Here is a 25,939-nt window from a genome sequence, read left to right on the forward strand (position 1 = left end):
CACTAGAACTAAATTCCATGATAGCAATGGTTTTTGTTTTAATTATTGTAGTATCACCAGTGCCTGGCATATGGTAAGCCCTCACTAAGTATTTATTGATTGAATTAACATATGAGAAGTCTGAGTTTTAAGGGAAAAAAAGCCCTTCATTCCTCCACACCTCATATTGAGCCAACATTAGCAGTAGATTCATGATTACTATTGGAGGTGCCGCACTAACCCATTTGGAAAATATCCCTGGAAGACACAGTGAGTGACTCAGTACAAGTTCTGGCTGTGGGTGCCATCAAGAATAACACTTTTGCTATCATGGACTATGAAGGTATTTGAATTTTGTCTCCAGGAAGAGAAAACAGACATGCACCCTATCATGTCTGGTTCCACCCCTGCCACAAAACTCCCAAAGGATAAGCAAATGCCACTTGTAGACATTAGCTCTGGGCTTCATTCTCAGCATCAGCTCTTAACATACTGAGCAAAGCCTTGGAAGCTGACTAATGTGGCAGCTGAATTGGAGCACTTTCAGTTAGCAAAAGGGTGTGAACCTATAGTATGATGGAAGAATTGTTACACACTCATAACTTCTTTTACATAGGATGCTTTCTCTCTAAGCATCTTCTTTAAAGAAGTGCATTCCCCTAGGAGGAGAAAATGGTTTGTTTTCTTTAGTGACAGCTAGTTGGGTGAGGACCCTGAGATAAAGGGAGTTTGGGCATTTGACAGAATCAGCTTTTTGATGGCTGATTGAGGGAAATGGAAAATTTTGTATCATAGACTTATGCCTTGAAAAGGCAAGTGAGTGGTGGTCTTGAACCAGCCAGAATATTGTAAGGCTCCTGACAGAAGAGAGGCCCACAGAATTAAAGACAAAACAAAAAATGATCAGAAAGGAAAGGCAAAATCATGCCCAAGTGTAGGGCATGAATAATAACAGACAAGAATACAAATAAAAGTTTTGTAATCTAGCTATTGTCCTATTTTCTGCTTCCCTTCATATCAAAACTCCCATGAAGATTTGTGTATATCCGCCGTCTCCTTTTCTTTACCTCATTGTTCCCTAAATCCATTCCAGTTAGGTCTGCATCTTTGTCGGTCTGCTAAAATGACTATTATGAAGGTCATCGAGGACCTCTGTCTTAGCAGATTCGATGGCCATTCCTGCATTTGCCTTACTCATCCTCTCAGCAGTGTTGGACCTCATTGACAACTTCTGCCTTCCCGAAGCTCTTAATTCTCTGAGCTTCAACGTATGGCATCATACTCTTCAGATTTGCCTCTTCCTCAACTGGCCATCTCTCTGTTTTTCCTGTTGGCTTCTATTCCAAATGTCATAGGATCTCAGGCTCAAGAATGTTCTCTATCTTCACTCATCCTCAGTAAGCTTATTCAGTCCCATGGCTTAAATACCATACATATGTACACAGATGATTTACACATTTTTATCTTCTTTCCTATCATTGCCACTGAGCAACAGAGTGAAATACCAACTGCCTTTATAACATGACCATCTACCTAGTTCAGGTCACAAACTAGAAGTCACCTTGATTGCTCTTTTCCCCTCATGTACATGCAGCCTGCAGCAAGTCCTGCCGGCTCTATCTCCAGAGTAGATACTGAATGCTACTGTTCCTCCCTATCTGTTGCTACCACCCTAGTCCAAACCGCCATCAGCTCTTACTTAGCCTGCCTACTGTCCTTTCTTCCCAGTAGCCAGCATTCTTTCTGAAACACATTAGGCCACACCACGACCCTGTTTAAAAACTCTCCAGTGGTTTTTCATTGCGCTAACAATGAAATCCCAATACCACAAGGCTGGCAAGAACCTGGGGGATTTGGTCCCTGCCATCTCTCTAATTCTACCCCTACCATGCTTCCCCCTGCCCACTCTGCTCCAGGGACACTGTGGCAGACATTCCGTTTTACCCCTCAACTTGCCAACAGTTTTCCCCCTTGGGGCCTTTGCAATAGGTGCTCTTTCTCCCTGGAATATTCTTCCCACCCACCTTCGAATGTTGTTCCTGCTCATTTTATTTGGATCTGAGCATAACTATCATTCCTCAACTCCTCAGACAGGCCATCTCTGACTCCTCTCCAAGTTAACCCATTGCCATGTTTTATTTTCTTCTTAGCACTTATTGCTATCTTAATGCATTAGGTTGGTTTGTCCATACATCCACACATCTGTTGTTCTCCACTGAAATATAAATAAATTCATTAGAGCAGGAATTCTGTTTTCTTGAACATTGTGTCAAAGTGGCATACAATAAAGTTCAAAAAATGTTAATCTAATGTATGACGACACCAACGTGATTTTAACTGATACCTAACTTCAAAAAAAGAACCCTCTGCCACTTAGCTATCCCTGTACTTTGCACACGTTCCTCATCCCCTGAGCTACAATTTACCCATAGGTAAAATGGTACTGTTTTCCTTCTAGAGCAAGTATTAAGGATTACACAGTAAACACTTGAAAAGGATAGCTAATTTTCTCTTATACTTTTTCATACTTAATGTATACTTTAGCATTACAAAGGGTCCAGATTTTTTTGAATCTGGAAAAGTTCATATGCGCTTTTCCCTAGTAGAATAATGTTTTAGTCAAGACTCAAGAGTAACATACTTTCATCTAAATTACCTGCCTTTTCAGTTTTCAGTAAAGTTTTTTCTTCTCCCTTGATTGCCACTTTTCACAAAGAAACACAGTTTCTATCATTTAAATCACTATAATGTGAACTTCAAGTTAGGAGGATGAAGTTGTGATGCTGATGCTGAGTGGCCTCGTTCAAAGCTGGTATCCTCTGCACACCAAGTCCAGATCTGTGCCACCCAGAAATGGCTGCTCACTACACGTTGTCACGGCCATTCCCAAGAGGTCACAAATAGAGCCAGACTCATGTACTGCCTAAAAAGGACTGACAGGGGTTCTTCAAGTACCAAGATAAGCAGACATCTTTTTTGAGACTTTGACTTTTAATGAGCCATGAAAAATACATCCATATTGTCTCACCATAGCACTACTAAAATGTTGTCTGCACAGCACTTATTACAGGGCAAAGGGAGGACATCTCTGATATTAGTCTCAGTATCGCTTCTCTCCCCACATTTTCTACTTTTCCTGCATGTTCACCCTTTCCCCCACCCCCAGCACCTGGCCAGTATACTTGCCACACTGCGTCCTTATATTCTTGGTTGAATAAACAAAAGAGCAGCAAAGGATGCCTTTGTAGCCTCCCGCATATCAAGTGAACTTTTTTACTAAATAAGCTCAGGTACAGCGTATTGTCAGAGATCTCCATGCAGCTTCATAATCATTAAGCAGAATAAGTTTATCTAAAAACCTCTTACACTTAATAGCAGTTAGTGTCATAACTGACATGACATGAAAGTACAAAACACTTTTTTTTTTTTAAAGTAATCTCCATTCTCTTTTATGATTAACAGGACATTTGAGTCTTTTCTAAAATTTTTACTTTTGATCCAAATTTCCCCTCTGGAAACATTTCTTACTTTTGCAATGGCTTTATAACACTTTAACAGTAGATGGTGCCACAAATGCACGAAAGTAAATTGGTACAGACCAGGCCAACAGAACTGTCACAGCTTTATTTTGTGACTCAATACAACATAGAAATATGCCTTTTTAATACTTCATATAAAGTTATTGACAATACAAATTTTTTTTCTTTTTTCCTTTTAATGAAAATGATTTAACTTAGAAATCTATTGTGAAACTTTTGTCTGTTTTTGCAATTCTCAGATATTCCAGTGCAAAAATAGATCCCATTACAGACAGCATAAAGTGCTTGGAATGAAGGGCCAATGATAAAGAAAAAGCACAAAAACAGCTTCATCCTAGGGTATAAGGAAGGATAATAGCATACCTAATCCTATGGAAATATAAACATTCTATAAAAAGGGATGCAACAATTTTGGAAAGAATTAGAGCAATATTACTATGGTATTACATTATTACTAGTAAATAGTAACAAGAGAGTACAAATTAATATCTCAATATCAAAGTGGTTCAGTATGACACATGGCTCTTTGGAAAAAAATTTACCTGATATATACAACCATAAGAAAAAAACATAGAGAAATCCCTTTAGTCAATGATTACTATACAGTGAATGAATGATGTGCAACATTTAATAGTCACAAAGCATATGCTTTCAGTAAAGATAATGAAATACAGTAGTTTGAGGTTTGGTTGTTTTTAACAATGAATTGTGCTGGGTATTTATATCTAGAGAGCTTGTTAATTTCATTGTATTTTTCATATTCACAGTTGCTAATAAGTTTTCCAAGGTGTCCAAAAGCAGAAATCTTTGGACACTTCTACTGAGAATTTCTGAAACTTACATAGTTACATTTCCACAGGGAATATACAGAAATTTTACTTGATTGAGCATAGAGTTGGTAAAAATTTCCACCATAATTAGGTTTACACAGGAAAGCTTAAAAGATTACTAGTTGGATCGTCTAAAAAGGTAACACAATAATAATGAAGTTGATGTATACCTGTAGATTATTTCTAGCTTCAGAAGAGATCCTTTTAAATCTATAATGAAATGTATTTTTTTTTCAAAACAGTTAACAGTGCCTTTTGATTTTTTAAAATATGGCCTTGAAGTCAGAATAATTAAAGGAAGGAGTTGCTCGTGATTTAATATAATGAAAAATTAGAACAGTGAAATGGGAAAACCAACAAAAGTTTGATTTTGAAAAATATTAGACAAGGATAAACTATTCTATGAATTGTATATCTTTGAAGACAACATAAAATATAATGATCTCATTTCATTAGTCATTGTAAATGTGCCTTCATTACTTACCATTTTAGAAAATAATACTGACATTAATCTCTAAAACAGTCATTTTTTTCTTTTCAAGCAATAAGTTAATATAACATTTTGTAAATTTAGAACATATATAGATAGATTAACTTGAAATAGATCTGAAGTCTTATACCTTTAGAACTAGTATTTAAATTTTAGGAAAAGTGGAAATAATTAGCAATAATATTGAAAGATCACTTGAACTTGGCCAAACGGTAGTTCCTGTCATATTTTTGTTCGATCATAAGACTGATGCCATTATGTGTCAGTAAAATAATATTTTTAAAAAATGTTTATTAATTAAAAAATTATGACTGGGTTAGAAAGCCTGAAAAAATACTCCATGTAGAAACATTTGTTGTTTTTGCTTTTTTCATAAGTTAGTGATTGAAAAGATGAAAAATTTGAGATTGTCAGAGATTTAATGGGTGTCTAACATCTGCAAAGCCAGTTATTTGAATGTATGAAATGCCATAAAACACAAGTTGTCTTGTTCAGCAAGTTTCCAAGCTAGCTGTTTTCTCTGTGAAAGAATTCATTGTTTAGCCTTGTAAACCTTATACTTTCTTAGCTTTTTGCATTGCTGCTACTAGGAAAAAAAAAAGGCCACCCAATATTCTTTCAGTGGGCATCCATAATCAACAACAACAACAAAAATCCCACAATATTTGTAAAACCAGTTAGTGGAAACACATGGCACAGGAAATCTACTGAGACTTAATTTCTACCCCCCCATACATACATACATAGATACTCTTTCACCTACAGCACACACTTGAAAAATACTTGATTGATGAACTGAGATTAAGAGTACCCTAAATGATATTAAAGAAACTCAAATATAATGTCATGAGATTTTGACCATCCCATTGTTTTCTAGGCACTAGTCAGATGATCAAGCTACAATCTTATACAAGACAATAAAGCTAGTGAGGCAGTATAGCCATACTCTAGACCACAGGGTTCTAAAAAGAGGCCACTCTAATGATTTAGAAGTCACTGATAGAACTTAAAACTCCAAATAACATTGAAAGTACAAAGATTTTTGTCAAAATACAACTTCATCTTTTCATTTTCTAGATTAATTCAAAAAGCCAGAAATAATACTACACTTGTGTCAGATAACAAAGATCTCGAGATGCAGTGTACCGTGTTAGGACAGATGGACACAGGCTTCCCCAGGATTGAATGCGCCGTCCCTTTAATCCCATGCCCTGGCCTCAGCAGCTGGCAGCCCCAGCAGTCTGGCTGCTGCTTCTTGGCTTCTTACCAGGATCTAAGTATATTTAAAGAGTCTCAGACAAATGACCCTGTAGACCTAAAGCTCCAAGCAGGAGACAACATGACAGAGGAACCAGGTTTCCTGTTTCTAGAGACACCCATATTTTCCATGTTACCACCACCAGAGCAGCCCAAAGAAGGGATCAAAGCAGGACTAGCCACACATGGCACCGTTTTGTCACCTGATATTTAATGACATCGACAGACTCTGAGAAGAGCAGCGTTCACAAAAGTGTGTGTGACACACCACGGTATTCAGACTTTCTGAGCAACTTGGCACTAGGAATTCTGGCACACTCATTGCCAGCAATGGATGTGTCACCGGGAAACCAATCCCCTAGCATGGCATGGCTTAATGAATGAGGATGTGCATGCCTTTTGATTTTGATAATCACTGGCCATGATTATGTGATGAATTATTGTTGCAACCACAGTGAGAGTACACAGGAACAAAAAAGTACGATTTCAAACCCATATGTCCACTGGGTTCCATACTAGAGTTTCACATAGGTATAAGGTAATAAACTAAATTCAAGTCTTTTTCACTCGAGAGCCATATAAGACATAGGCTACAAAGGCACTGCCCCTGTAATGGAATTTTGTTTTCATTGCATTGAATTGCATTGCATTGAATAGTATCAGTACAGTATCCAGTTTACGTCTTCCCACAAGAACTTTCTGGCTCTTTCCTCTGGAACACTTCACTGGTGCAAAGGAAGGTCTAGTTCCTCCTTACTTTCAGCCACCTTGTATGAACCGGATTCTTCATACATAACTTTCTTTCACTTTCTCATCCTGCAGAAAAGATGTGAGAACTGCAACATCCACTACTGTCTGGTTTTTGTGTAATGACAGGTCCTTTAAGTGGTCATCATCACTTTGGTCCTTGGCAAAGTTCACAAATACCTGTTAAAAGAAAGATGGACCTTTATGAATAACTCTTGACCTGGTCTTTTATTATTCTACTTTCATTTTTCCTTCATTGAAATTAGGTCAAATAGGAGAATACAGAACTATATAAGTATTTTAACTAGAAAACTGTGTGTGAGGGAGGGAGGAATACTTGAAAATGCACAAATCATTTTAAAAATGACTTTTCATATTCCCCCACACATCACTGATTGCTCAGTCATCTACTTACTCTGGCACATATAGGCTTAATTAAAGGAAAGAGAGAAGACAACATTTACTAAATATCTATTAAGTGCCAAGATCTGTTTGGTAGTTTTTGTTTTTTGATTTAAATGGGATAAGGCACCTGGCAAAATGGTGTCCCATGACAGGTCCTCATGGGACAGTGGTAGTTATTATGGTGGTAGTTATTATGATTATTATTACCATAAATTCTCACAATAACCCAACAACATAGACAGCATCACCTCCCTTCTCAAGTTCAGAGAGGTCTGGTAAAAAGCACAGCTAGTAATATTAATAGTATATCAGGAGTTCAAGCATAGATAGTCTAAACTGCTCCTGGGCCCATGGCAGGGCTGGGTAGGCAGGAATCCTCACGCTGACAAGTAAATCTGTTTTTGGCACTCAAAGCTTACTTGGTCAAGTGTTGTCTGAGAAACAGAGTAGTCTTCTATGTGGAGTCGCTTTTTGCTCTGGGAGAGGATGCTGAATATCCTGGCCAGAGAAGATAATGAAGAGGGAAGCTGGTACTGCAGCATGTTCCGGTGTTTCTCTTTGAGGACACTTCCTGGAAAGGCAAGTCCGAAGAACTCCTGGACAGGCTTCAGGTCAGGGTTGGACCCTGCTATTCGTACAACTATTGTATAACCATCTCCAAACCTGAAAGCAGGGAAAAACAGCCAAATGAAAGATCCCCAGGAAATTTCTCAAAAGAATATTTAACCTTCAGAACCCAACTTATGCCATGAAAAAGGGAGGTCCCTGACAGACCCAGAAATCAGTTTTTGAGAGAAGGAATCAATTACCATCTACTGAAAACCTATTCTACATGAAGTGCCATGCCACATGCTATAATACGTGATCTTTAATCCTCACTTGGACCCATGAAGTCTGACAGATGTCACAGAGAAACCTGGGCCCAGAGAATTAGTCACTTGTATATGGCTTAAAGCTTGTTAGTGGTAGGGCCAGGATATGAACTCATTTGTGTTTGACACCAAAGCTTGTACTCTTACCCATACATTTTTTTCCATTTCATCTATATAACAAAGCCAGGAGGTAGAGATTCCTGGGAAACTGACTCTAACAGAGATTAAATAACTTTCCCAGGAGTCACACAACCAGTAGATGGTAAAGACCGAATTTGAATGCAGCTGCTGTTTGACTTCAAAGCCCTCATTCTTTCCACTAGATCATTTTGCTCAGTTTTATTTCCCTTTATTTTAGAGCCAGCTTTTATATACTCACAAAAGAATAAATATTAAGCTTTTTCACTAGGCACTATCCCCCAAAAAATTATCTCTGTTACCTATTTTTCAGATGTTGGACACTGCCAAGACACCTGAACCTTCCATTGACCATAATTGCCATCCTAGTGCAAAGAGCTTCACATTCTTCCATACTGTGGGAAAACAGAACAAGGTTTTAGAGAGATGCTCCTATAACCACTAGAACATTACCGTGACATTTCAGAGACACAGATTCCCAGCTTCCTAGGGAATCATGTCCTGTTACAAATACATATAGATACATGGGTGATGCTGTTTACTGCAGTGCTATTTACAATTGTGAACAATTTGGATGCAATTCAAATGTCTACAAAAAGGAGAACAGTTAAATAAATTAGGGTATATTCTAATGGAATACTATCTCTATATGAGAAATGATATAGAAATGATGACACATAAACTATAAGAAATGATGACACATAAAAATGTACTGACTGGGAATAAGGTTCACAATATATTGTTAAGTGAGAAAGGCAGTATTTTAAGCCTGCATTTTTGTTTGTAAAAGTACACACACATATATAAATTTGCTTAGGAAAACTCTACAAACATATATAGCCCAATGATAATAGTTCTCTTCAAGTGGTAAGAATTGTTTTAATCTTTGCTTTTCTGTATTATCTAATTTTTATAAAATGATCATGCATACTACTTGGAAAACTTAAAAATTCATGGTATAGAAGCCAAGGCTTTCCTACAGACCTATGAGATGTAAGCACTACTGATCTTCCCTCCTTGACAATACTTAGGGCACAGTTCCACAAGAATCGCCGGGCTTTGGGATCCATGCCTGTGGTGGGTTCATCCTGTGGTTAAAGTAAAATAAAATATTATTATTTGCTGGAGAAAAAAAAAGACATCTTTGTTTTTAAATGCAGAAGTGCTTTAGGAATAGCCTAAATTTTAACTCACCATACTAGTTATTTCTTGATGGACCAAAGAACCAGAGTAAGTTTCAAACTCCTTTGTAACAAGATCACTTTTATAAATGTCTCGTCAAAGTAGGAAACTCAAATATTCTGAGCACTTTTTAAATAAAATTACAAATTTCTCCAAATAACAGGAAAAGGAAAAAGCCATTTAGTTTCAATCACCTTTTCATGCCTGATAAGTATATATTTAAAAAACCTTTTTATCTGAAACCTCTGTTGAAGTCAGTATAAGGTTTGGGTAAAATTCCTTTTCTTTTTTATTCTAGCTGACTCCAGCCCACCACCATGTTATATTTATTGCACTTGCTAGTCTTACAGAAACAAATTCCAGATCCATATGGTCCAGATAACATCAAAACCTCAATCCAAGGCATCTTCCTGTAATAATACCAATGTTCTTCTCCGCTCCAGAAGAAAATGGGTCAAGGGCTACTGCACAGTCTGACCTTTCTTTCATCCATTTGTGTGTAAGAAACTATGATCTAGTTGCTACCATGGGGATTTTGAAGCTGTGTCTACTCTCTCTGTCTTCAGGGGATAAACACAGAGATAGAATGAATGTTCCAGAGAAAGATCAAATCCCACATCCAGCCTCAGTCACACTTTTGTTGGGGTTGTCTAAGCCAAAGAACCAGGTGCCTGAGATAGCTCTATCTGGGAGCACCCGAGGGCGTGGCAGAGCCACATCAGTGTATGCCAAGGGAGAAGCTTCCTTCTGCTTCTCCACGGCTGCTCCGTTGTGCCTGGTGAGGGACAAGCCTGTCGTCATGCCACAGCCCTGGAGATCCATACAGCACTTTGAAGCACTCATGTCTGCTATTCAGGCCAGAGCAACGGTTTTCCATCCACTCACCAGAAACACCACGGGAGGCCCACCGATCAAAGCCATGGCTGTTGAGAGCTTGCGCTTATTGCCTCCACTGTAGTTACCGGCGTATTTTTCTCCATACTTCACCAGGCCCAGTTTCCGAATTGCCCACTCACCCACCTAGAACAATAAAATGCACCTCGAATTTTGTCCGGTTCGGTAATTTTAGCACACTTCCTTACACTTAGATATGAAAGTTCTTTCAGGACTTCTATAACCATGACCTGGCAACTGGTGAGGTGCCAAAGGCAGGGAGAAGGGCCTCATGTGGCGGAGCAGCACCCTGTCTCTGCCCCCCAGCACATGCCTGCCCAGTCCTGCCCCCCACCCTCCACCACTGTGGGCTCCCACCCTGAAAGTAGGTGCAAGGAGCCAGCACTTCATACTGCTGCACTGATGAGGAAAAACGGCCCAAAGTCCATGTCATGTGTGGAAAAGTCATAAGGTATGTGTATTGTCAGGATGCCAAAGGGGGCGGGCTAGCTTTCCGGTGCCCACTGTACCTTGCCAACTTCTTTCTCTGGGACTCCTCTCAAAAGAGCAAAGAACTCCACGTGCTCTCTCCCCGTCAGCAGCTCTGTGATGGCATCAAACTGAGGGCAGTAGCCCATGTTCTGATGGACTTCGTGGATGTTTGATAAGATACTGCAAAGGACAATGAAACTAGTCAGATTTTAAGCATTTAGAGATACTGTGGTCAGACAACCTGGCCTACTGTGCCTACAAAGTATGCTTGCGCATAACATAGATACCAGTGTACCTGCTGCTACTTGAAGGAACAGTCTTTCCGTCCCCAGACTGCCAGCTCTTCCTGGCAGTCAGGGGTCCTGCCTGCCCAGTCCTTGCACCTGGCTCTGCCAACACTTCAGTCTGCAGGTTCAGTCCCATTTCTGAATTCCTGAGTCTGTGCTAACTGCAGCATATTCTTTACCATTCACCTGAGTCACACTGTCCTGGAGCTTTAATGCTAAGTCTCCAGCCTAGGCTTGACCCTGTGATGCAGTCATAAGTACCATGTGCCTTGTTGCTCCAAAGTCTCCTTCATGGCCATTTGAGCCCAGAGAAGAACCAGAAATCTTGGATGTGAGTTCTTTCTGCTGCCCATACATTGACTCAGTCATAGTGTGCATATTCCAGATCTCATGGTGCCACTGAACATCCAGTCTCGGCAGCCTTCTAGCTCTTAAGGGTTTTTTTCATCACAGACCCTCTGAGAATTTGGTGACAGAAAAAAATACACCTACAGAAACAATTTTATGTATGTTGGTGGGAATGGCTTTTAGGTTCTATGAAGCCAATCAAGTTAGGAATCTAGGATGTCAGAATTCAGTGTCCACATCCCAGTCAGATACTTCAGCCATGAACTTGGTCTTTTAGCAGCATTCATTCCTCTCTGCATATCTAATTAGTACCCCAGGGTCAGCCTATTCCAGAAATATAATCGAAGCACCCCTGGACAGTATGGTTGGCCCTCAGATATACTGCCCAATGCAGTTCTTACAACCAGTCCCTGCAACAACCCTTAGTTTGGGCCTATTGCTGCCATAGCTATACAGCCCAGTAGCTTTCTGCTAGTAACAAGCCTAGGGAAGCAGCTGTGCAGCCTGAGGCCTGCTGCTTCCAGAAATGTCTAGGGCTCCCTTATGTTGCTACTGAAAAAACTAATAAAAGACAAGGGAGGATATCAATGACTACATTAAGTTTTTTGCTCTTTTTAATTTTTGCTGCTATCCCGTATCCAGTATTTTCAAATTATGAGTCATCACTCCTTAGTGAGTTATGAAATAAATTTAGTGGGTCACAACCAGCACTTTTTTAATGACTCTGCCTAGAGTAGAATATGAAATATTAGAGTATACTACAAGTAGTAACAGTAGGTATTATTAATATTTTATGAAACTTTTATGTGTGTTTATGTGTCTGTGTGTATGCAGTGGATTGAGATTCCTACATGGGTCCTGGTCAGAAAAGTTTAAAAGCCACTGCCCTGTACCATCTCTCCATGTAAAAAGCTTAGACTCTGATTCAGGTGGGACAAAGGCAATACATGTAACCTAAACACTTGTACCCCCATAATATGCTGAAATTTTTTCAAAAGCCCAAAGAAGCCCCACATGTTTAGAGTATTGCTATACCCCCTAAAGACCAAATTGCTTAGTGACCTGTGCAATCTGAGAAATGGGCTAATGGCATCAATTGTATGCCCTTTAGAGAGGGCAATTTGACATGTATATATCCTTTTTCTTTATAGAAATTTTTCCTGAGGAAATAGTAAAAGATATATATAAGGACATATTTACATAGTAAAAAATGAAAACTAATAAATGTTCAATATTTACAAGAAATTAAATTATATGTACATGTACATAGGGGAATTTTATGTAACAATGTGAGTGAAATTCTGCATCTTAGAATATGTAACCCATTGGGAAATATTCATAATATACTCATTAATAGTAAAAACTAATCTTAAAATCTATATATAGTATAATCTCAATTTTATGGCATATTTATATAAGATAGATTTGGGGCGATGGAAAAGTTCTAAAACTGGATTGTGGTTATGGTTGCACAACTCTGTGAATTTACTAAAAAATTACTGAATTGTACTCTTAAAACAAGTAAATTATAGGGTATGTAAATTATACCTGAATAAAACTGTTGAAAGTATACAGTGAGACTGAAAGAAAATGTAAGTTTTGGTTATCTCTAGGTAGTGAAATTAGGGATGATTTTTATTATAAATGTTCTTCTTTATACTTTAAATTTTTATTAACTCTAAGTAGTACCATTGTAATCAGAAAAATAATAGTGTATTTGTTTAAATAATTGAAAAACAAAGTCTTTGCAGCAAAATACAGGCCACTTCTTTTCTCACCTATTTTTGTTAAGGAAAGCATCTCCTCTGGTAACAGTGGTATCTCCAGTTAACATCTTGAAGGTTGATGATTTCCCAGCCCCATTAACTCCCAGGAGTCCAAAGCACTGAAAAAATAAGATTGGGTAAGTTGTATAAGCAAACTACTAAAATCTGAATATGAATGACTCCTATAAGATAGCTACCTCAGCTTTGTTTTTATAATATGACCCTAAAACATCATTCTTAAATATCAGGGAAGAATCAAATATTTTCTTGGTTTTAAGACATCATAGATATATTTAAGTATATATCTTGCAATGGGACCATTTTATGTGTGGGCGTATTTGTAAATATTATTTAAGTTGTCAGGTTGAGGCCACAGTAATATGTGAAAAACCATTAAAGAAAGCCAACTAGTCAAATGACACTACCTACTCTGGCTAAAGAGCAAAAGAACAAAAACACAGGAATGAGAAAGGGGAGAATCTATTTTTTAAAATCTATTTGAATTTCATCATCATCCCGAATGGATCACAGAAGCACATTTTGAATGTGTATGCCTTTTCTTAAACTGCCTGGGATTATCCACAATCATTCTGTTTTAACGTATGGGTTCCCCATGCTCTCGATGACTGATTGCTCCACACAGGCATAAGTAGAGAAGCCTTTAAAAGCCACTTTCACCTTTTACAGACATTGTTGTTAGATTGGGTAGAGAGAGTATGAATTAATATGAACAAACACAACGTAGACAACATGTCTTTACCTCACCAGGAGGAATGCCAACGCAAATCCTGTCAACAGCAGGCTTCCTCTTCCTTCTATATATCTGCAACAAACAAAATGCAAAAATTCATGGGCCTCAGTGACTCACAGCTCTCCCAAGCAATGGTGGAAGAGGGGATTATAACCCATACACACCACAAAATAAGATTCATCAAAAAGACTAAGTCACATGTTTGATGTGCCAAGAGTCTTAGTCTACATCTGTGGCAACTGGCTTCTGACTGACTGAAGCTCAAAATAAAAGTGAATTTATTTTTTAATCTGTCTTTTAAAAAATGTATTGGTCATTAATAGCTATATAATTTTTCATTTACTTACATATAAACACATTATAGATATTTTAAAAATTAAATTGCACAGGGTAGAAATTTGCAATCAAAATATTGCAAATATTGTTCAGATTATAAAAAAAGTGAAATTTGGGGATCCCAGCATCTAAAGAAGGATGAAACAGACCCTCCTCCTGAATAATGGAGATATATCAGCTTTTTGGATTATGAAACTCAAAATCAACCATTTATTCTCCCTGTATCAGTTCTGACTAGATATATATAATTCGTATGTTTTAATAACTAACACATAAATGTAAGTGCACAAAACAAATATATTCAAGAATGGGAATTCACATTACACAAGTATTCCCTATAGAGTTTCTTTAATTAGGTTTCCATGGTGGGTTTTTTTTTTTTAATAAAATTAAACTGACAGAAGGTTGGTATAGATGCACATTTTAGGAAGCATGCTCTTTTCATTAAGCAAGCCAGCAAAATGCTAGTTTCCAGTATATAAAGCTGAGAAAACTGAAAACAAGCCTCTGTAACCTGTATTCACTGTCTCACCTTCGTCAACTCCTTGATTTCCAAAATGTCATTCTGGCCTCCACCGTCAAGAATTCTCTGTCTTTCCCGCCTCACATCTTCATCCTCATCATTCAGAGGAGGAAGCTTTGCATTTACTGGTCTTAGGGAGAACAAATTAAGAAGAATGAACTTTTCAAACTATTTTTGAGGGCAAAGATCCAGTCTCTAAAGCAGTCTTACAAACCTACTCGCCAGTTTCCTGGATGGGTGGGGCGGGGGCTTGGGGCAGGCCCTCATTAGGAAAATCAGTGTGATTATCTATTTTGAGTTCAGTTCAATCCAACCACCATTGGCAAGTGCTTCCCAGTGTACCTGTTCTGTAACCCCTAACCAGGTGCTCCATGAGTTCTGAGACAAAGCTTACCTGGGCCTGATGAAGAACCTGTACTGGATCAGAACAGTAATGAGGAAGAACACCACCCCTTCCACAGCCATGGCGAAGAGGTTTCGTCCCACCAAGTCCCAAGATAGTGGTGACACGAAGCGATTCTCCCCTGGTAGACACAATACAGAGATACAGTCAGAATAGAAGCATCAAAAACCATGTTCCTTCCTCATATTTGGGTCTGTCTTCCTAGAAATTCACCTGTCTCCCTATAAACACCAATGGCTACTACTCAGGACAAGAAGAAAAAAAATAACAAAGGAGTGATCACTTTCCAAGTGTGATTTAAGGAAACATACTATAACCCAGTATCAATCAGAATTTCAGAGCCAACAAACATTAGATTTGTAACTTCACTGAAGACAGCTAATATTTCTTTTTGAAAGAGACATACCAAAAATCCTTTTAAAAAAGGCAAACAATCCAGGGCAATTTTTAGGGTTAGTTTTTAATAAATTCTAAGCTTCCATAACAGGAAATATTAGAAAGCACTTTAAAAAGGTACCCCTGTTAACCAGGCATGCTGGTATGCAACTGTAGTCCTAGCTACTTGGGGGACTGAGGTGGGAGGATTGCTTGAGCCTAGGAGCTTGCGGTTACAGTAAGCTATGATCATGCTACTGCACTCCAGCCTAGATAACAGAGCAAGACCCTGTCTCTTAAAAAGAAAAAATCTCTTTCAGTAGCCATATAATGATATAATGTAACCTGGTGACTCAATTAAATCACCTGGTTTTATGTAGATATTCCTTAAATTCCTGATACATCTCCTTTGTACCCCAAAGTTGAAAAACTAACATGGCTGATCTGGCTATATTAGCCAGTGGATGAATGATGGCCATATGGCCACTGGAGAAATATTTCTAACTACTCTAAAGGTAGAAAGAGCTGCAATAAATTATCTTTTTATAAACTGTGTAAAAGACAATAATATGAGCTCAACTGCAGGGCCATGATTTGCCTAATAGGGTTTAAAAGTTTGCATCTTTCCTTCTGATTCTGTCTTCTAATTCCCAATGCTGTGGTTTGACTTTTCCAATGACTCTGGCAAACCCAACCAGTGGCATGAACCAGTGAGTCCAAGAAAATGCCAGCATTGTCCTTACCTCCAAAATTGCCCTCTCACTTATTTCAATGCTATAAGACGCACAGACAAACGTCTATGTCACAAGGCCCATGTCACAACCAGCTGTGTTGACATGAGCCCTATCAATGGGTAGGGAGAGCAAGGGACACCCTGTGCCTAGTCACCGGCCTCTTTCCAAAAACAAAGGCCAGGGTACGAAGCCCTATGCAAACTGTCATCTCCATTAAAGCACCCTGCAGCCACTGTGTCACTCACCAAACCTTTCCAGGGCATCAGCCATTGCCTGATTTTTCACCATGTCAATGAGCCCTCGTCCCAGGCAAAAATGTGGGAAAATCAAGAATACTGATTTCAGGATATCATTGATGTTATTCAGCTTCTAAAAAAAAAAATGGGAGGGAGACTAGATGTCATTCATGGTTTATATTAAGGATTTATCAAAGTCTAAAATATGAGAGAGAAGGAAAAATTTGATTCCCTCAGGACAAACTGAACCTTTGAATTCAGATGCAAATAAACAGCAGCATGCATAGCTGATGATATATAACATAATAAAATTCTATTCTTCAAAAAATTTGGAGTTATACTATGAATAGAGAGAAATAAAGGACAGAGTTTAGAAACAGGGCTATGTTTAATCAGAAGCAAATCCATAACCAAATATTTGCTTAGCATTTTAAAAGCAAATTGCTCGTGTCTGGGGCAATATTTGAGTTTCAGGATTTTGTTAGAATTTTTAAAATTCTTCTCAAATACATCAGAACTTATGATGATCCCAAAAGGCAGCAGTGGCCAAATACCCAGCAAATGAGCAAATGAGCAAGGTGCTATGTGCTGGATGCACTGTCCTAGGGCATGGGAAAGGCAAAAGTTAGCAAGAAACTCCACTCTGAGGAAGAGACGCATGTAAACAGGAAATTACTATATAACTGGGGGTGTGCTGTCCTCGAGGCATGAACTGGGGGCTCTGACAGCACAGGGAAAAGAGAAAGCACCTACCCTAAGTCAGGTATGAAAAGCTTCATACTTGAGCTAAATCTTGAAAGGTAAAGGAGATACTTCCAGACCCTGCGATAGAAGAAGGGCATTGCAAGCCAGGCCTACAGGACTATGGTGGGTATAAGGGACAAGTCAGCTGAACCATACAGGGCACTGGGAAAGGGTGTGGTGGGAACTGGCCAGAAAGGGCTGTGTACCTGTGAGGCCTTGTGTGCTACCATAAGGTGTCTGGACACAGGCAATGACAGCAGGAATGGAGAGGGAGCCTGTTTCAGACATCTCTTAAGAACTGCCCATGCGACATGTTGAATGTGGGAAATAAGCAATAGCAAAGCTAGGACGACTCTAAGAGAGCCAGCGTGGGCGACTGAGCGAATGCTAATGCCACTGAGTGTGACACAGACGGCAGGAGAAATACCAGGTTCTAAGGGGAAAGAGGATCAGGACACGTGCAATTTGGGGTAGGAAGACTGGAGTTCAAGGGAGCATTCAAGGCTAAAGGCACAGATCTGAAAGAGAACAATAAAAGACACAGAGAGAGGTGGCAGAAAAAGCCTCGGGATTGAACAGCATCGCCCAGAAGAGGTGTCTAAAGTGGAAAAGAAAGGTAACAGACAACTGAGGCTCGGGAAAAGCAACACTGAAACAAACAGAAAAAAGATAAAAGAACATGTCAGAAGGAACTGAAAAGCTTGACCAGAGAAATACAAGGCTCGGCAGGAGACAAAGGTGCTGCGCCTTCCCGGGAAGACAGAATCTGAAAAAGGACAGAGCGGTCAGCAGTGTCACCGCCACAGACAGATGAAATAAGATCACTATTAAACACTGTCCTCCGGCTCCCAGAGATGCTCATCCCAGCAGGGGGGGTCCTTTCTGCAGAACTCACATTGTTGGTGAAGAGCTCCAGCACAAAGGTGGCCACGCTGCCATTGATGCCAATGAAAAGGTTCACGCTGGTGAGCACCACGTAGGCTGTGCTGGGGATCTTGAACACGAAGGAGGCTGGGTACATAAGTGGCGTGATCGACCACCTGGTGAGGCACAAAGATAAATGTCCACAGGGAGTCCTTTGCCCTCCCTCTGACATTGTGCCTTACCCGCTGTGAGATTTCCCACTCGGGGGTGTCTTACCCGTACAGTAAAAGCAGAAGGGCTAGCACAGGCAGGTTGGTGGAGGACACATAGGACTTCTGCTGGAAGCAGATGAAGATGATAATGACCAGTGTGGCAGGGACCACATAATTGCACTAAAAGGGAAAACAAGGAAATAAAGTTCACCCCTAAGTCAAATACACAACACATCCCAAGTCCTCGACATCATTGGACAAGGAAGGGCAGATAAACATACTGGAGAGTAATTTTGAATTAATGAAGCCATATAAGCTATTAATCAAAATACTGGACAATCCATTTTGACAAGCATTTTACCCTCGGCTGATTTTATAAACTGCATGCCCTTTCTGTCTTTCCCAGCAGCTAAGCCAAGGTGTCACGCTCAGTAAACTTACTGAACGATGGACTCCTAGTCAGAGTAATTTCAATTTCACAGGCGGCAAATAAGCTTCCACTCTTCCTCTCGAAGATGATTGTGTCTGTTTCATCATTAATGTTATATTATGGTCTGACCGAGTTCAATCTCACATGTAATCTATTTATGAGGTAAGCGCTCATAAAATGAATGTCAGAATTGTTTCATCACACCGAGAATAACTTTAAAGTCTGTCCTGACAGTGCATCACGCAGTAAAATGCAGAAATAAAGACTTGACCATAGGATAATTATGAGAATTCATGGCTGGCAGAACAGAGCGCAGGCAGGGAGGTGACAGTGACTCTGTGAGCTGTTAGAAGAATTGCAGCTTCAGACCACAGGGCTCCGCCTCAGTCCCTCCTCTTTGATGTGTTTATCAACAACTTAGATGAAGATGGGCTAACCGCAAATTTCAGAGGCTCTAAAGCAGGGAGGGACAGATAATGCATAGGAAGATAAGCGAGGTCTCTGAGTTCAGGCCATGATCTTTCATCTCTGAATCCTCCTGGCATGGTCAGATAGTGAGCACTCATTCTGTGTTTACTGACTTGAATAATTATAGAATCAAGATAAAACAAAAACAAAACAAATGGACAGTAACAAGATGTAGTTTAACAGGGATACAAGCAAAGTTTAGGTTCAAGAAAAGTCAATTGCATTAGTAATAGAATGAAAGAGACCTGATTTAACAATCATTTGTGTGAAATGGTGGTTTTGTTCACCACGAGGTTGCCAGTAAGACAGTGTTACATTCCAAATGCAAACCCCTTGTGCTGCAGTAATAGGAGTATGGAATAAAGATCAACTCCCTCTAGACTCCGTAACTATTCAGACCACAGCCTGAACACAAGGTTAATTCTGGGCTTTCGCTTTTCAAAAGGGACATAAATATGAAGCATGGCCATAGGAGGACAATCAGATCAGAACAGTGACACGTCTAATCAGCACAGTCACTAATTGGTATAATCAGCACATACATCATCATCATCATCATCATCATCATCTCCACCATCTTCATTCACATTTGTACAGTGTTTTAGAGATCACAAAGCATGTTCTCATATGTCATCTAGTCTGGGGAAGACTTCAGTTAAACGAGAGCTTGAGAGTTCGCTTTAAATATCCGGGGGCCGCGCTGGGCCTGATGGCTCACACTTGTAACCCCAGCACTCTGGGAGGCTGAGGCGGGAGGATCACTTGAGGTCAGGATTTCGAGACCAGCCTGAGCAAGAGCAAGACCCTGTCTCTACTAAAAATAGGAAACAATTAGCCAGGTGTGGTGGTGCATGCCTGTAGGTCCCTAGCCATGCTTTACTAGGCAGGCTGAGGCAGGAGGATCGGTTGAGCCCAGGAATTTGAAGTTGCTGTGAGTTAGGCTGATGCTACGGCATTCTAACCCAGGCAACAGAGCTAGACTCTGTCTCAAAAAAATAAAATAAAATTTTATGTATATATATATCTGGGGGCTATCCAGTGGGAGAAGAATTAGATTTGCTCTGTGTGACTTATAATTAATGGAAGTTATAGGAAGATATATTTCAACTGCACTTTACAATACTTAGAACTTCAGAATTCTTTGAAGTCCTCCACATTGGTCCAAACAGAAGCATTATATTAGAGCTGGCACAAAAAAACATATTTGCAATGGATAGATATGTATAGAGTTTTCAAATGACAGATGGCTTTCCTAGAAAGGCGAAGAACATCCTGACTCTGGAGGTTAAAACCCACTGGAAAAGTTAGAGGCACTGACTTGGTGTTTGACTAAGGTCCTTCTGGCTCTCTGACTTTTCACTCAGGGGGAAGTGGTGCTGATTTAGTCAGTGTATACAAATTTTCCCTCTGTGCAACATTAGCTCTAGTACCCAATGCCGTGTCTGATGTCATGAAAGGGATCAACTGCCTCTTCCTTTTCCTTTTTCGTACGTCTTTAGGCGAGCTGTAACATTTCCTGGTGATAGCCGGGGATCTTTCTTCCCTGTCCATTCCAATCCATGGTCCTGATGGACATTTATAAGGAAACAGCAGGCCTATGTCCTTACCATGTCCCAGACAAAATTGGAGAGCCAATAGATGACAGGCTTCACTCCACAGATGAACTGCAGGTGCTTCGCTTTGCTGACCCGCTCCTGAATCAGGAACACGACAAAGCTGGCTGGGACGAAGGACATTGCAAAGATGACACAGATGGACACAAGGACGTCCACTGATGTGGTCATCCTGGAAAGAAAAAAGCAATGAGAATCTGAGGGGTCTCTGATGCAGCTGGGGCTCAATCAATGAGGACATGGAGACACACACACACACTCACACACCCGAAACACGACCCAGGGTTAAAACTTCTGTTCACCAGATACATTTCGTTCATGGTTGAGATGATAATTTTTAAGTAAGAAAAAGAAATTGACAATTCAAATGCAAAACTGATTTTACTGAGATCAAAGAGAGTCCACTGCCATAATAAAACTAATGAAGGAAGCCTGAGAGTGGCCTAATGGTATCACTTTGGTCCATTGTTATTGACCTTGTAAGAGCAATAAATTGTAAATTTTCATACACGAAAGACAAGTATGGCTAGAAAACTACATAAAAGCAGAAACACTAGTGTACAACTACTCAAATAAGTTAATTTTTTCTGGCTATAAACTTGAAAATAACTCCAGGTGGCATAGCAATCTAACATATACAAATATTCTATCAGATCCTTATAAGAAGAATGGTCTTAGAGGCCCATTACAAAGGGCCTTGATATCAAGATCCCAGTGTTCTATGTTGACATTCTATAGGAGTTAAGCAGAAACAATATCTGCCATGCTCCATGTACAGGAAAGGGATCTAACGTGTGTTGAATATCAACTCTGTTGGGTGCTAGGCTTGGCAATTTACATGAATTGCCTCATTTATCATCATATATATATATAAAAAGGATAGAGACCAGATTCAAACCCAGATCTCTATGATTCCAAATGATGCACACTTTAAACTAGCTCATAATTGGCTTTAAACCTCTCTCTCTCTCTCTCTCTCACATACACACAGCTTAATTCAGGAATTAAACACACAGGCTAATAAAAGCATATTGCACCAAGTTTAAAACACTGGTTTTAAAACAAATGAAACTAATTTTTTATTAAACATTTGTATTAATAGCAAGATAAAGTATTTTAGGATTTTATTAGCAATTTTTTAACTTACTTTATATGGATTCACTAAATGTAATGATTTTATAGGAATTCACTAAATGTAATGATTTTTATATATCAGTGCCATTTCTCTTTGCAGTTCAAGAAGCCCTGCCAGCCAATTGGTAAACTTATCTTTTCTGCCCAGAGTTTGGATCAACCCAGATGTACCATAACGTAACTGTCTCTGCAGCTGTTATGCCACAACCAGCGTCCTATTTCCTTCCCCTGCTCCAACCCCCTCTCCTCTCCCCACCCCAACCATTAAGACACAGCTACACTTACAGAGCCACCTCTGAGAGCTGCTGCTTGGTGAGGTTGAGGGGGTGATTGAAAGCAGTAATCCCATATCGGCTAGGATTCTCTCCCTTCTGCAGGCTGGCCCGGAGAATAGCATTGTTGATGACATTCAGGAAAGAGCTGATGGCATGCCAGCCCTTGTTATTGAACCACACCTGAAATAAAACATATCAGATACGAGGTAACGCCCTCAAACCCTGCTCACAAAGGTAGGTACACATGCACAAAACATTAACGTAAGCTTAAGAAATTCCAGCCACATACCAAGACAAAACAGAACATGGCAAAGTAATGACAGCACTCAGGGTACACTGACTGCTGACCGTGTGGCCAGGCACTGTGGTGAGGACCTTACATATCTTTAACTCACTTAGTTCTCACAATGGTTTAGAGATAGCCATGATTTACTGTCTCCATTTTATAGATGAGGGAACTGAGGCTCAGGTGAAGTAACTAAGTCAAGGGCACAGTGATTCACCTGGTATGATAGCAAAGCAAATTCTCTTAATTACTCTACCACACTGCCTTGCTGGCAGAGTTACAAGTTTGCTCTTTTCTGTTATGAATGCCCCTCTCAACTTTACCATGAGCTGAAAGTACTTCAGGGAACATAAGGATTACTGTCCACCAAGAAACTACTAGAACTCAGATGGTGGTTTACCTTGACATTATTTTTGGTGTCCAGTCCTGTCATAAACCTTCCCAAGTTGCTGAGAAATCGATCTGCAGAACTGTCCTGTGAACAACAGAAATATGGCTCAGTTGTGATTGTTCACACAGGTGAAGAGCAATAGTAAGTCTGGACAACAGGGCCACCCTGTGAAGAGCAATACCCCTACTACCTCGTCCACTGAAATTAAATCTGAAATTAATTAAGGAGCCTTACATAAAGGGTTCCTTAGAACCAAGTGACCAGAAATCTACAGCACTGATGCTGCCATGAGGCCACAAGTCTAGAAGGAGTCATGAAGAAATGATGTGACTCCAAGTCCCAAGAATCTAATGTCTGGCTATCACCACGTGGTGGGGCTTTGAAGGAGTATTTCCCTGACATCATCCTAGGAGCCACGACCACACTCCAGGTGCAAATGAGTCAGACGCACGGGCCTGCACCTCAAAACCAGAGCTGCAGTCTCTAGGACTCAGAGTCCACGTCATCCAACCCCCTGATTCTCACTTAAAAATGAGAAACTTGGGATACAGAGATTTGAAGTGAGCACTCATCAGGGCCTAAAGACCAGCCTGCTGGCTTATAAAGGAAAATGATTCATTTCCTGCTTAGCCAATGATTATTTCAGTAAAGTATATTTGAAGCCCAGTTTATTTACCCACTGGCTATATTTGTAAACTTAGTTGTTCTGAGAGCTTTTAAATCTCCGAATTTGTTTTTGATCTATACTTTCAAATATACACTGAGTAGTTCAGACTGGTCCAGCTCAGATCACTAAATGCCGATGACAGCTTTGCATTCAAACATGTGCAGAATAACGACCTGCTACGTGACCAGATTTACCTGCCAAATACTCCCATGTCCCAACAGCTCTGAGCACATTTTTCTGACACGTCTTATGACCGATACTGTACCTTGGCCAGTCTCAAGTGTTTCTTCACTTGTCTGATGGCATCATTAACTTCTTGACTTGGAGGAAGTCCTTGAGAATTACTGACACCCAGGGAAAACCCGCCATACCTAAAAAAAAAACAACAAAAGTCTGACATCAAAACCCAAACAGTGTGGTGTACAGTATGACTCCTCGGCAGCAGACACTGTGGAAGTGTGCATGAGCTTCATTGAGGCAAATTCCCATTCAATGTAGGGCCCAAGTTTGACTCTTTGACTTGGGGAAGTTACACATTGGCCTTTTCTATTGGATTCTGGCATTCTCTTAAATCCTGTGGTTCCTGCTCAGCAGGGAGGACTGGACCTGATGACACACATAGTTTGATGTCTGAACATTGAGGAAGAAATGGTCATTCCTCTCACAGATGCTCCTACTACCCTGGTGGTTCAGGCCTGAACTTGGATCTAGAGGCAAGCAGATGGGGGGTCAGTGCAGCTGTGAGGGACACTGCCCAGCAGAGGCCAGGTAGGACTTATAGGCAGGCCTTGGCTCTTTCCCAGCATGAGGGCCACTAGAGGGGCCTGCATCTGGTCTGCCCAGAGTTCCAGGGGTCCTGGGCCTTGGCAAAAAGGCAAGACGGAAAAATTGGGAATCAGTAACAGAGAATGTTTGGGGTCCCCTGTGGCAACCACATGAGCTATCTCAGTTTCCATGATACATAAATTGGCATCAAGGATTCTTCCCCAGTCCTACCTGTTCCTTCAAAACTCAGAAGGACAAATGGTTTGAAATACAGTGAAAATAGATGATGTTGATGCCTCTTATTTCCTCTAAGACCTTCTTAGTCCCATGATAAATGCCTAAAAAATTGTCTTTGAGTTGCTAAGAACCCTGGGGAATCTGGCTGAGGGAAGAGTGTAACTAGGATAGGTATTCCCCTCATAACATTGTACTTACTTGAAATCCCTAGAGAACCATAAGAGCTTTCTCAGTCTCCTCAAGGAAATCAGTCTGCCAAATATCTCAGAGGCCTCTGCAGTGGCCACTAGACACGGAGCAGAGATGTTCTAGGCAAAGCTACAAAGCAAGTCTAACCCAAATCTCTCTGTGCTTCTGCAGGGCCTTTGTCCGTTCCCCCCCCCACCCCCCGCTAGTGAGGCAGCACCCAAGACTGTGTGAATGACAAACAATGCCCAAACCAATGACTCAAAGCCATTCTCTTGAGCTAGAGGTCCAGGGAAAACTGAAAGCACAGGCGGAGATCAACTTACCTAAACTCATTCACCCACATCTTATTCTTTAAGCTGCAGAGTGTAAGACAAAGAAACCAAAAGTCAGTTCAAAGAAAGCATTGACCCTACTCCTGATGATGCAAAAGGAGTAAATATGTACCTGAGGGTAAAAGAAAGGGACAGAAATAACCCTATGATCACGCTGGTGTTACCGTGCTGTGCCAATGGGAAGGGCCCATGCATGTCTTTTCTTCTCTCCTTCCTAAAAACCCTTTTACTTATATGAGAGTCATACCCCAGATTTTAAAGCCACCATTTAGACCAAGATGTGACTGAACTAGAAGCTTTTTCAACTCAAAGTAATACTTCAGTTGTAGATGACATGTAGAAAGGTTATGCCTCTTTCTTGGAAACTTGTGGTCATTATCATTCCAGCACATCCTTGTCATTGAAAGTCACCAAGAACCCCTAACACAAAAAGCCAACTGAACGAACTGATGAGAAGGAAACCATCCTTCAATATCACGCTTTCAGCTAAGCATTTAATATCATGCTTCCATGCACAGGAAGCTGCAAGGCTATTCCAAGGTCATAGCCAAGGCAGGCTGCTAAGTCTTCCCACGACTCTCTACATGACCCCACATATACCATGGAGTCTACCCATGGGAGAATACCTAAGACAATTTACATATACGGATTCATTTAATCCTAACAAACTTACATGGGCAACATTAATATCACATCTTATTTTATTTATTTGTTTATTTTTTAGAGAGGGCCCAGGCTGGCCTGGAACTCCTGGCCTCAGCATCCCAAA

At 40.2% G+C, this 25,939-nt stretch overlaps 1 protein-coding gene across 4 annotated transcripts in view; it reads right to left on the reverse strand.

Moving 5' to 3' along the window:
- Window positions 1-3,584: 3,584 nt before the first annotated feature.
- The window catches only part of ABCA1 (ATP binding cassette subfamily A member 1), a 126,534-nt gene continuing 104,179 nt past the window's right edge, over window positions 3,585-25,939 (reverse strand). For all 4 annotated transcript variants that reach the window (XM_012736820.3, XM_012736823.3, XM_012736821.3 and 1 more), the window contains exons 33-50: window positions 25,162-25,194; window positions 23,913-24,018; window positions 22,990-23,064; window positions 22,314-22,483; window positions 20,889-21,066; window positions 18,448-18,563; window positions 18,203-18,347; window positions 16,573-16,696; window positions 15,210-15,339; window positions 14,825-14,945; window positions 13,966-14,028; window positions 13,218-13,324; window positions 10,843-10,984; window positions 10,325-10,459; window positions 9,242-9,345; window positions 8,560-8,652; window positions 7,667-7,910; window positions 3,585-7,022 (exon numbers count right to left, since the gene is read on the reverse strand). In XM_012736820.3, coding sequence (XP_012592274.2) covers window positions 6,882-7,022; window positions 7,667-7,910; window positions 8,560-8,652; window positions 9,242-9,345; window positions 10,325-10,459; window positions 10,843-10,984; window positions 13,218-13,324; window positions 13,966-14,028; window positions 14,825-14,945; window positions 15,210-15,339; window positions 16,573-16,696; window positions 18,203-18,347; window positions 18,448-18,563; window positions 20,889-21,066; window positions 22,314-22,483; window positions 22,990-23,064; window positions 23,913-24,018; window positions 25,162-25,194 — 2,227 coding nt within the window. In that variant the 3' untranslated portion in view covers window positions 3,585-6,881. The remainder of the gene's footprint in view (window positions 7,023-7,666; window positions 7,911-8,559; window positions 8,653-9,241; window positions 9,346-10,324; window positions 10,460-10,842; window positions 10,985-13,217; window positions 13,325-13,965; window positions 14,029-14,824; window positions 14,946-15,209; window positions 15,340-16,572; window positions 16,697-18,202; window positions 18,348-18,447; window positions 18,564-20,888; window positions 21,067-22,313; window positions 22,484-22,989; window positions 23,065-23,912; window positions 24,019-25,161; window positions 25,195-25,939) is intronic.

This window comes from Microcebus murinus, chromosome 12, assembly GCF_040939455.1.
Source record: "Microcebus murinus isolate Inina chromosome 12, M.murinus_Inina_mat1.0, whole genome shotgun sequence".
Classification (NCBI taxonomy): Eukaryota; Metazoa; Chordata; class Mammalia; order Primates; family Cheirogaleidae; genus Microcebus; species Microcebus murinus.